General features: G+C 35.7%; 1 protein-coding gene across 9 annotated transcripts in view; it reads right to left on the bottom strand.

The window, feature by feature from the left end:
• DMD (dystrophin) overlaps positions 1 to 17,274 on the bottom strand; it is a 2,324,635-nt gene that overhangs the window by 1,270,381 nt on the left and 1,036,980 nt on the right. For all 9 annotated transcript variants that reach the window (XM_045994540.1, XM_045994546.1, XM_045994545.1 and 6 more), the window contains 2 exons: positions 16,615 to 16,767; positions 15,572 to 15,754 (listed from right to left, as the gene is read on the bottom strand). In XM_045994540.1, coding sequence (XP_045850496.1) covers positions 15,572 to 15,754; positions 16,615 to 16,767 — 336 coding nt within the window. The remainder of the gene's footprint in view (positions 1 to 15,571; positions 15,755 to 16,614; positions 16,768 to 17,274) is intronic.

Genomic DNA, 17,274 nt, shown 5'->3' on the forward strand with positions numbered 1-17,274 from the left:
TCCAATCAATCTCCCACTGGCATCTAGTGTGTCCACTTTGTATTTTTTAATAAATAAATCAGACACTTTTATACTTAGTAAATGTTTGTTTAGATTTCTCCATTTGTTAAGCATTTTCTTTGCCCATCATTCTTCTTTACATTTCAAATGTTCCATCTGGGGTCATTTTCCTTCTGGTTAGAAACCAGCCATGAGATGCAAACATACCATGAAATATTATGTGGGCTTTAAAAATGTTTATGGAAATTATTTTTATGAACAAAGAGAAGGATGATGTTTAGTAAAAGTTTAGGATATAAAATTATTTTACCACAACATGTAGGTATATGGATGGATAACTGAATAACTTTAAACATGGCTAATTCTTAAAAAAAAAAAAGAAAGAACAAAAAAAAAAAACCCAAAAACCAAAAACCCCTAACAACCCTGAGAACTCTACAGTGAAGATCTCCTGCTAGTGAATGGACTCAATTTTTGTCTGGTAAGATCTTTATTTCAGTGTTTTTTTGTTTTTTTTTTTCCATTTTATTTATTTTTTCAGCGTAACAGTATTCATTCTTTTTGCACAACACCCAGTGCTCCATGCAAAACGTGCCCTCCCCATTACCCACCACCTGTTCCCCCAACCTCCAACCTCCCACCCCTGACCCTTCAAAACCCTCAGGTTGTTTTTCAGAGTCCATAGTCTCTTATGGTTCGCCTCCCCTTCCAAATTTCTTTTTTTTTTTTAATAAACATATGATGTATTTTTATCCCCAGGGGTACAGGTCTGTGAATCGCCAGGTTTACACACTTCACAGCACTCACGATAGCACTTACCCTCCCCAATGTCCATAGCCCCCTCCCCCTCTCCCAATTCCACCTCCCCCCAGCAACCCCCAGGAGAAAGTGTTTTTTTTTTTAAGTTTCTGTAAGTATACAATTCTAGGTTCCTAGGTGGTTTTTCTTGCATTATTTTTGAAGACATCCTATCACCTTCTGGCTTTTACTGTTGCTTGAAAATTTGCTGTCGTTTATACATGTCAATACTTTCTGGGTAATCTACATCCTAAACTGTGTGGAAATTTTTCTTTGATTTTGGAATTCATCAGAATCATTATGAGGCTATATGGGTGTATTTTTAAAAAAATTTTCCTGCTTGAGATTTGCTTGATTTCCAACCTGGTTATTGAGATTTCAATAATTTTGGATATTCATAAGCAATTGTCACTCAAATACTGAGTTTTTTCCCATTCTCTTCATTCTTTCCTTATATATTTGACTTTCTCACTCCCTTTCTTATCCTTTTTCTTTTCATATTTCTATGTTTTGGTCTCTGTTTATGCATTTTAGGTAATTTATTTTATCTATCTCCCAATTTTCTAATTCCCCATATCTTTTATATCTAATCTGATGCTTAACTTGTTCACTGAATTATTAATTTATTAAATTTTTCAATTTCTGGAAGTTCCAGTCAACTCTTTTCGAAACCTCATGAACATTATCTTCTTACTGCATCTTGTCCCTAATTCCTACTTTGGATGCAAACTATTACTATTTTGAAAATATTTAACATATTTTACATTCGGTATCTAATTCACTATCTTCTGTCTTTGGGAGTTGTATTCTGCTGTTTATTTCCTCGTGTGAATTGCCATTTTAATTCTAAACACATGTTCTTAGAACTTTATCTGTGGGAATTATTTAAAGTTTGGGTTTAAAGGCGCCTGGGCAGCACAGTCAGTTAAGTGTCTGACTCATGGTTTCTGGCTCATGTAGTGATTTCGGGGTGATGAGATGGAATCCTGCACTGGGCTCCATACTCAGCTTGGAGTCTACTTGAGATTCTCTCTCCTCCCTCTGCCCCTCCCACTCATGCTCTCTCCCTCTCTGTTGCTGTCTAAATAAACAATTTTAAAATAAATAGTAAAGTCTAGGTTTAAAGCAGTGCTAAATGATAAAAATTTATATTTGCTTTCATCAGGTTTATTTGACACTACCAACTGAGAGAAACTTAAGTTTTTGGCTTTTGACTTTTTAGGACACCTATCAGTGTGAACTCTGGACACCAACCCTTGTGCATACTGTGCTTCAAACCAGTGACCATAATAAAAATATTTTGGAACTCCTTCAACATTTTTGGTGATTCATAATCTCTCTTAATTCTGTAAGAAAAGAGTTACTAATTTTATCTTGAGGCTCAAATATCTAGTCAAAGTTGCATGGATAATGAGAGATGCAAGATATAATCCTAGGTTTTCTTGTTCCAAGTATAGAGATCACAACTTAATATTAGTTCATCTAACATGGGTAGACCCTTTTTAATAAATCATGGTCTTGTCTTGATTTTGCAATGGTAATGTGATAGAAATTTCGAGATATTTTTAATTATTATAAGAACCTTCAATTAAATAAGCCACTTGTGTTGACATATCTGTGTGCTGTTCCTTTACAAGGAATTTATATATTCTGTTTTGCCATACATAATTTAATTCATCTTGGTTGGGACAGCAATGTATTTCTCCATTTGTGGGTTGTCTTTCTTAAGTTCTGGGAAATTTTTGGTTATTGCCTCTTAAATATTGTCTCTCCTGTGTTCCTTGTCTTCTCCTGTTGTGACTATATTAGTCATAAACTTCTTACACTGTTCTCTCAGTCTGTCTTTCACATTTTACTTTTTTTGTTTTTATGTGGTATATTCTGATTTTACTAAAATGAGTTTCTAATTTTCTCTTCACATTTGTTTAATTAGGTGTTTAACAAATACACTTAGCTTTTTATTTCAATGACTAGTTTTGGGCTTCTATAAGCTTTACTTGAGGTATTATCATAAATACCTGTGTATTTTTTTGTGTCTGGTGGTTTTACAAATTAATGCTTATTTTATTCCTTTCTTGTTTTCAACATATTTACTTTTCTATTTCCAGTGCTTTTCTATTATTTTAAGTTCATGAAGTACTAATTGTCTTGCTCATGATGTTAGATGACTCTAAAACACCATGAATTCATTTCTTCCTATGGGTTGTAATATTTTGCAGTGAGCCAACATTCAATATTTGTGCATATACGGAACTCTGAAAAGAATGACTTATTGTATGACTGTGGGAGAAGACCTCACTGATTTCACCAATATGGGACCCATTTTATGTTAATTTCTCAGCTCAGTAATCTAGAGGCTTATGGTTAGTATATAACAGAACTCCTACACTCAGTTTTAATTATCAAAGATTTTTCACCTTTTTTTTAAGATTTTATTTATTTATTTGACAGAGAGAGAGGACAAGTAGGCAGAAAGGCAGGCAGAGAGAGAGGAGGAAGCAGGCTCCCTGCTGGGCAGAGAGCCTAATGCGGGGCTCGATCCCAGGACCCTAAGATCATGACCTGAGCCGAAGGCAGAGGCTTCAACCCACTGAGCCACCCAGGTGCCCCCAAAGATTTTTCATCTTTAGCCAGAATCCTTGAAAGACGGAATTCGGCCTAGGTCGGACTGATCTATTACCCATGCACATGTGGAGTAAAGGCATTTGTGCAGTAAAAACACACATGTGGAATAAAAACATTGAAGTTCCTATGCTTAAACTGGACCTTTCTATATCTATACAGATGTTGTATAAGACCACATGCAAAAGATCTTTAAAACATTCTTTTAAACACTGGATCCTCAATCCGGCTTCACTATCACATGAGATAATATGCTCATTTATGGCAAAGAAAGGGAAGGAAGTTTCCATTATATATTTTGAGCTCAGCTATAACTTTAAAATTCTTTTAAAATTATATTTTATTCAGAATTTCCTTATATTTGAAAAAGAGGGATGAGGGAATCAGTGAGTCTGTCATCTTTCTGGAAGGTGATTCTACCTGAATACTGTACTAACAAACAACCATTAAACTGATTCTGTTACATTACTAGAGAATAGAAAAAAATTACTATAGAAATTGCAGTAACTATTATGATCACAATCTAGGAAACACAGAACCTTGACTTACTTGGTTTCTTTCTTAACTCTTGTGATATGTTACTACAAAAGTGAAGCTAAGAGGAGGAAACTTTTATAAGCAGCTACTTCCTAGTTCATGTTCCATAGCAACCACTATTAGATTTTTACATTACAACTCTAATTCTTAAAGGATATTCTGTCTCTAAGAAAATTATTTATGTTCCCAAATTCTCCAAGGATCTTGCATTGGCAGCTGAAATCTTTGTTGTTATTTCAAAGCAAAGAAAAAACATCGATGTAGCAATTATGCAAAGAGGATGTTTCCCCCTTAGTTTCAAAATTAATTTGTTATCATTATGTGATAGGAGAAAATATACCAAAAAATGAGCAATGAAATATCAAAACTGGGTTCAGGCATTATTTTACATGAGGTGATGACAGTCAGCTCTGTGGTTACTTTTCTTATGAAGCAATGCTTTTAATAAAGTCTAAATTAACAAAAGCATAACGGTATAGCAATGCTTTTCCCATTTCTTTTTTTCCTGAAGAACACTAGTTCTTCACAACTACTTGAGCAGGAATCCTATCATAAAACTGAAATGAAATTTCCCCTTTTGTACTGCAACTATCCAGATGTGAAAGTCTGCAGAATTTATTTCCCTTGTAGAAATTCATAATCAGATTTGCATATCAAAAGCCCTGCTAAGTTCTGGAGTATTATTATGAGTATTTTTATAGTCATATTCCATACCTTCATTGTATTTATCCTTACTTTTGTGTATATATAAGTTTTTCTTTCTTTAAAATTTTGGGAGGTAGTTTCTTCTAAGAGACTAAAATACACCAAAAATCAAGTGGGTTGTTCTATTCACCAGCTATATATATACACACATATGGACATTGGGGAGGGGAGGAGAACCATAAGAGACTATGGACTCTGAAAAACAACCTGAGGGTTTTGAAGGGTCAGGGGTGGGAGGTTGGTGGAACAGGTGGTGGGAAATAGGGAGGGCACGTTTTGCATGGAGCACTGGGTGTTGTGCAAAAACAATGAATACACGTGCCCCTTCGGATCGGATCACTATGTTTGTATCTTTAGGGTAAATACCCAGTAGTGCAATTGCTGGGTCATAGGGTAGTTCTATTTTCAACATTTTGAGGAACCTCCATGCTGTTTTCCAGAGTGGTTTTGGGGGAGGGGGAGCGGGCTATGGACATTGGGGAGGGGAAGCGAACCATAAGAGACTATGGACTCTGAAAAACAACCTGAGGGTTTTGAAGGGTCAGGGGTGGGAGGTTGGGGCAACCTGAGGGTTTTGAAGGGTCAGGGGTGGGAGGTTGGGGGAACAGGTGGTGGGTAATGGAGAGGGCACGTTTTGCATGGAGCACTGGGTGTTGTGCAAAAAGAATGAATACTGTTACGCTGAAAAAATAAATAAAATGAGAAAAAAAAAAAAAAAAAAAAAAAAAAAAAAAAAAAAAAATGAAAGAAGAAGAAAAAAAAAAAAAAAAAAAAAAAAAAAAAAAAACAATGAATACTGCTACGCTGAAAAAAAAATAAATAAAATCGGAAAAAAAATAAATATATTTTAAAAGGTAAAAAAAAATTTATTTTTTTATTTTTACTTCTTTTCACCCCCATTCTTCTCCCACCAGTTTTGGATCTCTTCTGATTTGGTTAGCATACATTTTTCTGGTGTCTTTGCCAGCCTTTTAGTATTTTATTTTCTCTTTCATGTATTCTTTTTTTTTTTTTTTTTAATTTTATTTATTTATTTATTTATTTGACAGACAGAGATCACAAGCAGGCAGAGAGGCAGGCAGAGAGAGGGGTTGGGGGAAGCAGGCTCCCCGGCACACAGAGAGCCCGATGCGGGGCTCGATCCCAGGACACCGGGACCATGACCCGAGCTGAAGGCAGAGGCTCAACCCACTGAGCCACCCAGGCGCCCCTCTTTCATGTATTCTTATCTGGATAAAATGACAAGGTGCAAAAAACTCAACATAAAAAAAAGAACAAGAGGCAGTACCACCAGCAAGGGACCTAATCAATACAGACTTTGGTAATATGTCAGAACTAGAGTTCAGAATGATTATTCCCAAGGTGCTAGCTGGGCTCAAAAAAGGCATGGAAGTTATTAGAGAAATGCTTTCTGGAGAAATAAAATCCCTTTCTGGAGAAATAAAAGACTTAAAATCTAACCAAGTTGAAATAAAAAAACCTATTAATGAGGCACAATAAAAAAAAAAAAAACAGAGGCTCTTACTGCCAGGATACACGAGGCAGAAGAAAGAATTAGTGATATAAAAGACCAAATGACAGAGAATTAAGAAGCTGAGCAAAGAGAGACAAACAACTACCAGACCATGAGGGGAGATTTTGAGAGATAAGTGATACCATAAAATGAAACATTATCAGAATAATTGGGATTCCAGAAGAAAAAGAAAGAGAGAGGGGGCAGAAGGTATATTGGAGTGAATTATAGTAGAGAATTTCCCTAATATGGCAAAGGGAACAAGTACCAAAATCCAGGAGGGACAGATAAGCTCCCTCAAAATCAGTAAAAATAGGTCCAAGCCTCGTCATCTAATAGTAAAACTTACAAGTCTTAGTGACAAAGAGAAAATCCTGAAAGTAGCTCAGGACAAGAGTCTGTAATTGGACAGCCACATGCAGAAAAATGAAACTGGACCATTTCCTTATACCATACGTGAAAATAGACTAAAACGGATGAAGGACCTCAATGTGAGAAAGGAATCCATCAAAATCCTTGCAACATGGGGGGGTAGGGGGATAGGAGAAGAATAAATGAAACAAGATGGGATTGGGAGGGAGACAAACCATAAATGACTCTTAATCTCACAAAACAAACTGGGGGTTGCTGGGGGGAGGTGGGATTGGGAGAGGGGGAGGGGGCTATGGACATTGGGGAGGGTAAGTGCTATCGTGAGTGCTGTGAAGTGTGTAAACCTGGCGATTCACAGACCTGTACCCCTGGGGATAAAAATACATTATATGTTTGTTAAAAAAAAAAATTGGAAGGGGAGGCAAACCATAAGAGACTATGGACTCTGAAAAACAACCTGAGGGTTTTGAAGGGTCAGGGGTGGGAGGTTGGGGGAACAGGTGGTGGGTAATGGGGAGGGCATGTTTTGCATGGAGCACTGGGTGTTGTGCAAAAAGAATGAATACTGTTACGCTGAAAAAATAAATAAAATGGGAAAAAAAAATCCTTGAGGAGAACACAAGCAGCAACTCTTCCACCTCAGCCACAGCAACTTCTTCCTAGAAACCTCACCAAAGGCAAGGGAAACAAGGGCAAAAATGAACTATTGGGATTTCATCGAGATAAAAAAGCTTTTGTACAGCAAAGGAAATTGTCAACAAAACCAAGAGGCAACTGACAGAATGGGAGGAGATATTTGCAAAAAACATATCAGATAAAGGGATAGTGTCCAAAATCTATAAAGAGCTTAGCAAACTTAACACCCAAAGAACAAATACTCCAATCAAGAAATGGGCAGAGGGGGCGCCTGGGTGGCTCAGTGGTTTAAGCTGCTGCCTTCGGCTCAGGTCATGATCTCAGGGTCTTGGGATCGAGTCCCACATCTGGCTCTCTGCTCAGCATTCCCTCTCACTCTCTCTGTCTGCCTCTCTGCCTACTTATGATCTCTCTCTGTCAAATAAATAAATAAAATCTTAAAAAAAAAAAGAAATGGGCAGAGGACATGAACAGACATTTCTGCAAAGAAGACATCCAGATGGCCAACAGACACATGAAAGAGTGCTCCACATCACTCGGCATCAGGGAAATACAAATCAAAAGTACAATGAGATATCACCTCACACCAGTCAGAATGGCTAAAATTAACAAGTCAGGAAATGACAGATTTTGGAGAGGGTATGGAAAAAAAGGTACCCTCCTACACTGTTGGTGGGAATGCAAGCTGGTGCAGCCACTCTGGAAAATAGCATGGAGGTCCCTCAAAAAATTCAAAATAGAGCTACCCTATGACCCAGCAATTGCATTACTGGGTATTTACCCTAAGGATACAAATGTAGTGATCCGAAGGGGCACATGCACCCAAATATTTATAGCAGCAATGTCCACAATAGCCAAACTATGGAAAGAACCTAGATATCCATCAAGAGATGAATGAATAAAGAAGTGGTATAAGGGGCGCCTGGGTGGCTCAGTGGGTTAAAGCCTCTGCCTTCAGCTCGGGTCATGATCCCAGGGTTCTGGGATCGAGCCCCACATCGGGCTCTCTGCTCTGCGGACAGCCTGCTTCCTCCTCTCTCTCTGCCTGCCTCTCTGCCTGCTTGTGATCTCTGTCTGTCAAATAAATAAATAAAATCTTTGAAAAAAAAAAAGAAGTGGTATAGGTAGGTGTGTGTGTGTCTGTGTGTGTGTGTCTGTGTGTGTGTGTATAATGGAATACTATGCAGTCATCAAAAGAAATGAAATCTTGCCAATTGCAATGACATTGGTGGCACTAGAGGATATTATGCTGAGTGAAATAAGTCAATCAGAGAAAGACAATTATCATATTATCTCCCTGATATGAGGAATTTGAGAGGCAGAGTTGGGGATTTGGGGGGTAGGGAAGGAAAAATGAAACAAGATGAGATCGGGAGGAAGACAAACCATAAGAGACTCTTAGTCTCACAAAACAAACTGAGGGTTGCTGTGGGGAGGGGGGTGTGGAGAGGGTGGTTAGGTTATGGACATTGGGGAGGGTATGTGATATGGTGAGTGTGGTGAAGTATGTAAGCCTGATGAGTCACAGACCTGCACCCCTGGGGCAAATAATACATTACACATTAAAATAATTAATGAAAAAAAAAACCCTTCTTTCTTTGAACAACTCTCACTCTATTTCAGGAAGCACTGAGTCCACGTGTAGTGTCTTCCCCTTCCTACATGTGCCCTTGGACAAATATAATTAACCTCATTTATATTTTCTTTAGTATAAAATGACAATGAAAATAATAAGGTTATTAATAAGGTTATTAGTGGAAACAAACTGGATATACATGAAAGTTATTTATAGAGATGTAAGTTTCTATTCAAATTCAAACAATTTTTTAAAAGTGGAATACTCACACTATAAAAGTGTTTTTGTCTTAAAAATTTATTCACTTAAGGGATTAATTTAATACATTTCTTTAGCATTTAAAGTGAAACTACTAACAAAACTCATTTTCTGCCTGCTTTTCAAGAACTTGTCTCTTTTAGAAATGTATACTTCTAATGTTGTTAACATACCTTCCTGTAATTCACTCCATTGTACTAAAAACTAACTTTACAATAGTGTATTGTAATCCTGCTCATATTCACTCTACCACCTCAGTGTTAAACTTCAGAAACTGTCTTGTCTCAGTATAACACTTCTGGAAGTAACTGTAATGATATCTGCTGTTCTAGAGAGTCATCTTAAATTCCCAACTGACATAAATACTTATAAGAAGTATAAAAATATTCTTAAAGTACAAAAAAACCCGTTAAGTATTACCTGTCCATATTATATGTCAAATTTCTACTAAATGTTTATTGTTGATAAATGGAAGGACAGCTGAGTTACAGTACCCATGTAAAAGTCTAGGTGAAAAATATTCCATGAAGAAGCAAAACATACAAAGGCCCTGAAATGGAAATGGTGATGGCATGTTTAAGTATCGAGGAGACATTTTTACACCTGTATGACAGGGAGAATGGCAAAAAAGGAGACAAAGTTGGAGTAATAAGACAGGCGGGAACCAAATCATGTATAATCTTGGGATTTCATTGAAGGGGTAGTGAGCAGCAGGGGTTTCAGAGAATCTCACTTATGCTTTAGGAGCCCCTGGCTTCACCAGAAAGAATACCATGTAGGTGGGCAAAGACCAGAAGCAAGGATTAGAGGCTGTTGAAGTAACCCAGATGAGAGATCATTGTGCTGTAGACTAGGGTTTCCACAATGCAGATACTGAGTGGTCTCAGTATTTTCTGAGTAGAACCAAGAGAAATTGAAATGAATTACAAGGATTACAGAAGAGAAAAGAACAATTATGGATGATGTCTAGGTTTTTAACTTAAGTGACAGGGTAATTTACTAATGCCAGCAGAGCTGGTTTGGAGCCAAATTATGTAGAGGTGACAATCAGTTAATTCCTGACTAGGGTATGTTAACATTTCACATATCTGTTAGGCATCCAAAAGAAGTTGAAAAAGTTGTCAGATATAAATGTTGAATGTCAGCATTATTTACTGGATCTTTGAAGGTATAGGATATGCAGGGTAAGTGGAGTTGTTGTATTTAGAAAAGGGACATTTCTTTGCCATCTTTCACTCTGACATTTGCATTATTTTTGCTCCCATTCCTGGGACAGGTCATGTATGCATACCTATTCCAGAGGGTTACTATTTTTTTTTTTTTGCTTCTCAGAAACATATTAATTAGCAATAATTCATACTGAACACATTAGGTACAAACCTTATATTTGTTTGACCCTCTATAATGAGCCTCTTATTTATTATACTCTTCTTTAAGTTGAGTCAAAACACTTCTACATTCTCATAGCCTTGTTTTCCTCTGCAGCACTTGCTACAATTTTGGTGGCTGAGTACAGACTTTAAAAAAAAATCCTTCCTTATATATAGAATTCTAGATAGCTTTATATAGCTTGCTCCTTCTTCCTGGCTTCATTTTCCTTTTTTACACTAACATATTGCTTATTAATTCAGCAAGAATATACAGGTAATAAATTCTCATAGTTCTGCTTATCTGAAAGTACTTGTATGTCTGAAAATATTTTGTCTTCACTTTTGAATCACAGTTTACAGGGCATTTGAAAATTTGCCTAGCATATGAAGATCTTCCAGTATCTGTTATTGATGAAAGTCTTCTGTCCTTGCCCTGTGGGTATTCTGCTTTTGATCCTTAGTAGCTTTTATGATACCTTCCTCACCACTGATGCTCTGAGTTTCATTCAAACTTTGCTAGGTGTGACTTGTTTTTATTTATTCCAGTCTAGTTGAGCTTTATTCAACTTGAGGACTCATGTAAATTGAGCTTTTTTCAACTTGAGGACTCTTGTAAACTGAGATTTGTTCAATTTTTTTAAATGTCAGTCATTTATATAAAATATTATCTCCTCCCCCAGCTTTCCACTTTTTCAATCTGGAACTCTTTTCATGCATATATGTGAGTTTTTTATTCTATTCTCTACATATTCCAGTATTTTAAGCAAAGCAAAATTACCCTTAATCTCCTTCAATGAATATATTTATTACTCTTCTATGATGAATCATCTGTTTAAAAAGCTGTTTGAGTTATTATTTTAATAATTGCATTTTAATCTCAAGATGTTTTATTTTTCAAACCTTCCTTTTCACCATTCAAAATGGCCTATTTTTATTGTACGAATTCCACTACATCCTTTTAAAAATCTTTTTGAACATTAAAAAAACCCAATTACTTAAAAAAATTTAAACACTTATTTTAATGTCCTTTGCTGATTGTTCTCTTATCTCTGATTTCCTCAGATGCACATTCTCCTTTTATTTTTTGTCATCTGTTAACATCATCCATAAAATGAATTTTTTCATATCCATTGTAATTTTAGTCTGTGAGCTTATTTTGCTTAGGAGTTTCTGGATTGTGGTGGTACTTTCTTTGTGTAATTTTTTGGCTGCATTTTCTTGAGCTCTGGGAGATTAACTTTCAAATGCTACAATTACACTTAATAAAAATCACATGTAATTTTCTATTCAGAAATTTTCAAAGCCTTCAGTTTTTTCCATATCTCTTTCTCTACTTTTACATAGATGATAAGAATTTAGAAAGAGAACTCTTGACATATTTTTGGGGAACTATGCCTTCATTGGTAGAATCACCATCTTTGTACGAAACTTCCTGCAAATGCTTTGTGACTCTGGATACAACTAAATGTTCAAGGATGAGGGACTCTAATTTGTAATCTACACTGAACAAAATATATCTATCCTTGTTAATAACATAAATCTATGGTACATGCTGAGCTGAATCCTCTTAACAGTCTATAAAGATATAAAATTTAAAAATAATGTCTCTTTTCCAGTGTTATATACAGAAAGAAGAAAAATTTTTGATTACTTGAGCTCCTATACTACAACAGGTGTTTTATAAATAGTACTATATTTTGTTATCACAAAAGTCCATATTACCCATTGTACAGATGAGGGAAATCAGGCTGAAAGATATTTATTTACCCATGAGCATACAGCTAGAAGACAGAGTGGGATTCATATTCTGGACTTTTCATCCCAGGGGGTGATCCTTTTACTAGACTACACAGGTGTTATAAAACATCCTACAGAAAAATTCCTTATTCAGTTTACAATCATTGCTTGGTCTTCACTGATCACCCAGGTCTACAAGTCAACAGGAAATATAATTAGAACTGTCTTCTATTCCTAACTAGAGCAGGGCCTTCAACCTGCTGCATACTTAGAGAAAAATTTACCTGCTTCATCCCAATCCATTTTCCCTTTTTTGTGGTCTCTAGGATTGTCCTGAGGACCATTGTTTGGAGATACTCTATTCTGCTTTCATCTGCACTCTTGTCTGGTCCAGGGCTGCCTCATGGTTCCCTCAAAGTTCTAGACCTTGTCTGAGCTTTATTATTGCCATATATAGCTCTGATATAGACATAGTCCCTGAAGTGCACACATTTAAAACTGCTTAGTCCATTTTTAAGACTTTATCTCTGAAATACGGAAAATTAATTTCTCATTTTAAACACAACTCTCAAATGTTAAGCACTTTCGAGTACTCCCTGCAATCTGGAATTGTTACTCCTAAGATATGAAAGGCTAACTGAAAATCAGTAAGTCCAAATGAAGTCTAGAACTTACATTTAGAGAAGATGAGAAGGGAAAATTGGAAGAATGAAAGATGAGACAAATAGAGAAGGGGAACAAGGGGGAGTAAAGAATACTGAAGTTATGATGACCTGTGTTGCATCAGAGCCACTGTGGGATTATTCCAAACGTAATTTTTGGTTAAGTTATTCACTTGTGGCTGGCTAATCTCTAATGGCCTCACTGTACGATAATTGGGAAAGATGACTCTAACTAGGTTGGTGGACATGTGAAATCAGTTTTTTAATATATATTAGTAACCAGTGGAATAAAAAGATACATCTTGTATCTATCTATCTATCTGTCATTTTTAGGCCTAATAAAAATTCAAAGCCAAATATAATTGTAATATTAAATTGATTGTTCCTCATACATAAACTGTTACTACTTCTGTTATCGTGGATACCCAGAGTTCATATAAAAATATATGCCAAGGGCGCCTGGGTGTCTCAGTCCTTTAAGTGTCTTCCTTCAGCTCAGGTCATGATTTCAGGGTCCTGGGATCAAGCCCCCATTGGGCTCCATGCTCAGTGGGATGTCTGCTTCTCCCTCTCCCTCTGCCCATCCCTCTGCCCATGCTCACACACATGATCTCTCTCTTTCTTAGACAGATATATAGATAGATAGATAGATAGATAGATAAAATCTTTTAAAAAATATATATTCCCCACTCCAGGAACCTTCTGAAGTTTGGTACTCACCTTCTGAAATTTGGTTCTCTGTCTTTAGTTATAAAATCAAGAAGAAACTGTTTATGGGGAAAACACATCTTAACATTTTACTACAACTAAAAAATTTTTTTTTTAAAGATTTTATTTATTTGACAGATAGAGATCATAAGTAGGGAGAGAGGCAGGCAGAGAGAGAGAGAGGAGGAAGCAGGCTCCCTGCCAAGCAGAGAGCCTGACGCGGGGCTCGATCCCAGGACCCTGGGATCATGACCTGAGCGAAAGGCAGAGGCTTTGACGCACTGAGCCACCCAGGCGCCCCACAACTAAAAAATTTTATGCTGGTTTACATGTCCTAGGTTTACCAATCATCATTATGTTTTACAAATATGCATTGAAAACCCTTTATGTATAAGGACATAATGACATTTTAAGTGGGTGGTTTGTGGAGATTTTTGATCCTGTGTCCATTTAACTAAAAAATGTTAATAACTTACCTTACCCAGGTTGTAAAAAAATCTAATCCTGCCTGCATATAGAATGTGTCAAGATATAGGGAAAATTGGAATGGAGAAATTAGTTAGTAGTCAGATAAATCAAAGCAAGGGACTTCTCCTTGAATGATCTATTAAATTCAGTGAAAATATTTTACTTGAATTTTCTTTATGGTTGTCTTACTCTTTCAATTCATTTTGTATCCACAGACACAGTCTTTCTCTTAGTGTAAGCTGCAGTGATTTATGACATATTAAGTTCATAACATCTAATAGAAAGGATAAGAGGCTGAAATGTGCAATCAGCTGGAATAGGACTTCAAATGTAATATGGTATCAATATATTATATTACTTCTTCCAACTTCTCAGAATATTCAGCTGTTATTAAATCTTAGGGTCCTGGATTTCATCAAAAACAGTGTATTCATGAATTTTTCTAATGCCTTATAAAAAGAAGTAACAATAATATGTTGTATATTTTCTCTTGGTTAATAAGCAGCATAACAAAATTATATGCTTATAAAATAAGCATATATTGGTATCTAAGGCATATTTTTTAAATACCCCATATTAAATGGAATCAACAATATCACATAAGAATTCCACAAAGTCCCTTGTGAAGGTTGAAACAAATGAAACGGTCATTTACATAGGTCAAAATGATTATCTGTTGGTTTCATAGAATTCAATGTAACATATTAAGAAATCCTTATTTCCCAGCCTTAACATATTTGTTTTTTGAGAAGCACTATTTTTGCATAATTATGTAGCAGTAACCATTCCTCTTCATTTTATGATATCTCAGAATAGGAACAAAAAACGTATTTGTTAGAAAAAATCCTATGGTTTATACCCTATTACAAATAAAGAGCTAGGAAGAACAAATTTATCATTATGAATTGCCTTTTTAAGGAGAAAATCACCAAATATCCATCCAGTTGTTTGAAAGAACAGTTGTTCCTTTTTCCTTCAGCTTGTAATATTTCTTGGTCACAATATTTGATATTTTTTCAATCTGTTATCAGTCATAAATCATCTTACTAGGCATCCACTTCTAAAAAGCCTTTTAACCCATTAAGTAGCCAAGCCAGATACAAGGACTAAACTAATATTGTAAGTCAATAAGATAAGGTTCTTATGCAAGGAGATATAAGAAGATGTCTCACAAAAGATTTATTATTTACCATGTATACATTTAAAAAGTAAAAATCAGCATGGGATGGTGTCAGGAAAGCAATATGTATTTTTGGATTTGACACTGAAATAATGTAAATGTATGATCAATTGACAAATTCACATTGCCAATGTTATGAAAAAAATGATGTGGCAAAACAAATTAAGATGCAGTTTTCATTTCTGACAAAGGGCCTGTTCCCTATGTGCTGTTCATTTATTGTGCTTTTAATCTGAAAAACTAAGCACTAGTGTTGCAGAAGCCCAAAGTGAGGGGAAACTGCTCACTTTCAGAATGCATATTAGAAGTCTGAAATTGCACGCAGGTTTTGTTTGTTTTTGTTTTTGTTTGTTTTTCCGTTTGTTAGTAGGCCTCTCTTATTAGGTAGTAGTTGCAAACACATACATGGGTTTGCCAATAACAACTCACAATTTGTGCAAAGTTGAGTCTTCGAAACTGAGCAAATTTGCTCTCAATTTCCCGCCAGCGCTTGCTGAGCTGAATCTGAGTTGGCTCCACTGCCATTGCGGCCCCATCCTCAGACAAGCCCTCAGCTTGCCTACGCACTGCGTTCAGCTCCTCTTTCTTCTTCTGCAATTCACGATCAATTTCCTATTGAGCAAAATCAATACAGGGCCCAGGGCAGTTAGCTAACCACATCAACCAACCCGCAAGCAGCACATACTTCTCTCAGAAATTTCAAAGGCTGTTGTCATTTTATTGTCATGTTCCGTAATTTACAAATATGGAAGCCATCACGGTCATCTTCACCAAGAATCCAAATGCTATTTTCAGTTATCTTTCAAATGCTCAGTTTTAGATATTCTAATTAAGAAAATATTTAAATTCATCTAGCATTTTTCTTTCTTCTCAATTCCTCTGGTGTTTTGGGGGCTGACCCAAATTGGACTGACTACTCATTATTTCTTAGGGACCATCAACAGAGAATATAATTTAGAGGGCAAGTGGTTATTTATTTTCATTTTAAAGTTTTGAGGAACTCAACAGAGAATGAAGCAAAATAAAAAGTGTAAAATAATAACAGAAAAAAAAATCTCTGGACAATATGCAAATCAATCTATAGAGATTTGACATTGATGTGTGAAGATGCTCTGATGAAATGAATGTGCTAACATGAGAAAGAAGTCGTCCATATACCGATAAGTCATTTGTTCATCTGGAACAAAGATACACAAAGTCAATTACAATTTACCAGGAAACATATGACATTTCTTAATTCATTTTACACTGTCTAAAAATAAAACATTTTATTCATCCCACATTACGTCAATTTAAAAAACACTTAATACAATAAATTTACCAAAACAAAACACATTACAAAGAAATGCAGAGAGAACACTAAAAGAGGCAACAACAACATCAACAATTTTAAATACGATCCACACATGTTAAAGTAAAGAAATTTAATTGTAGCAATAAAATCTACTAGTGACATTCTAAAACAACATTACCTTTATTTTCCTTTCATCTCTGGGTTCAGGTAGGCTGGATAATTTTTTTTCAATGTCATCCAAGCATTTCAGGAGATCATCAGCCTGCCTCTTGTACTGATACCACTGGTGAGAAATTTCTAGAGCCTTTTTTCTTCTTTGAGACCTCAAATCCTGTTCATGGTGCAGATTATTAAAATATCAATATATATATATATATATATATATAGTACACTTCTGGCTGTAGTTATTCACAAATAATGAACCCCTCATCTTCTTGTACCATTTAAATGCTAAATATACAAACAGATGATGAAATTAGGTATTTTTGTGGCAGGACCTATTCACACAAAGCTAAGGAAACTGGACAACTCAAAGTATTTTCTCCTGGTATGTTCAAATTTGTTCAGGAATCTTGTCATATTTAATTGACTAAATGACTCAACTAAATTATCTTGTAGTCTACGTGAAATAGTTTAGTATACGAATACACCTGTATTAACCAACACTTTCACAAATGTAATGAATTTGTACTTGACTTTTAAAATAGACACAAATTCTAAAATTTGTATCTTCAGCCCTGGGTTCATCAAAAAATTTCAAGTTTATATAACCAAGCAACTACATTCATGGTTTTAGCCATCCCTGTAAAATTTTCATAGGCCATGAATATTTTGTGAA

Source organism: Meles meles, chromosome X (genome assembly GCF_922984935.1).
Source record: "Meles meles chromosome X, mMelMel3.1 paternal haplotype, whole genome shotgun sequence".
Taxonomy (NCBI): Eukaryota; Metazoa; Chordata; class Mammalia; order Carnivora; family Mustelidae; genus Meles; species Meles meles.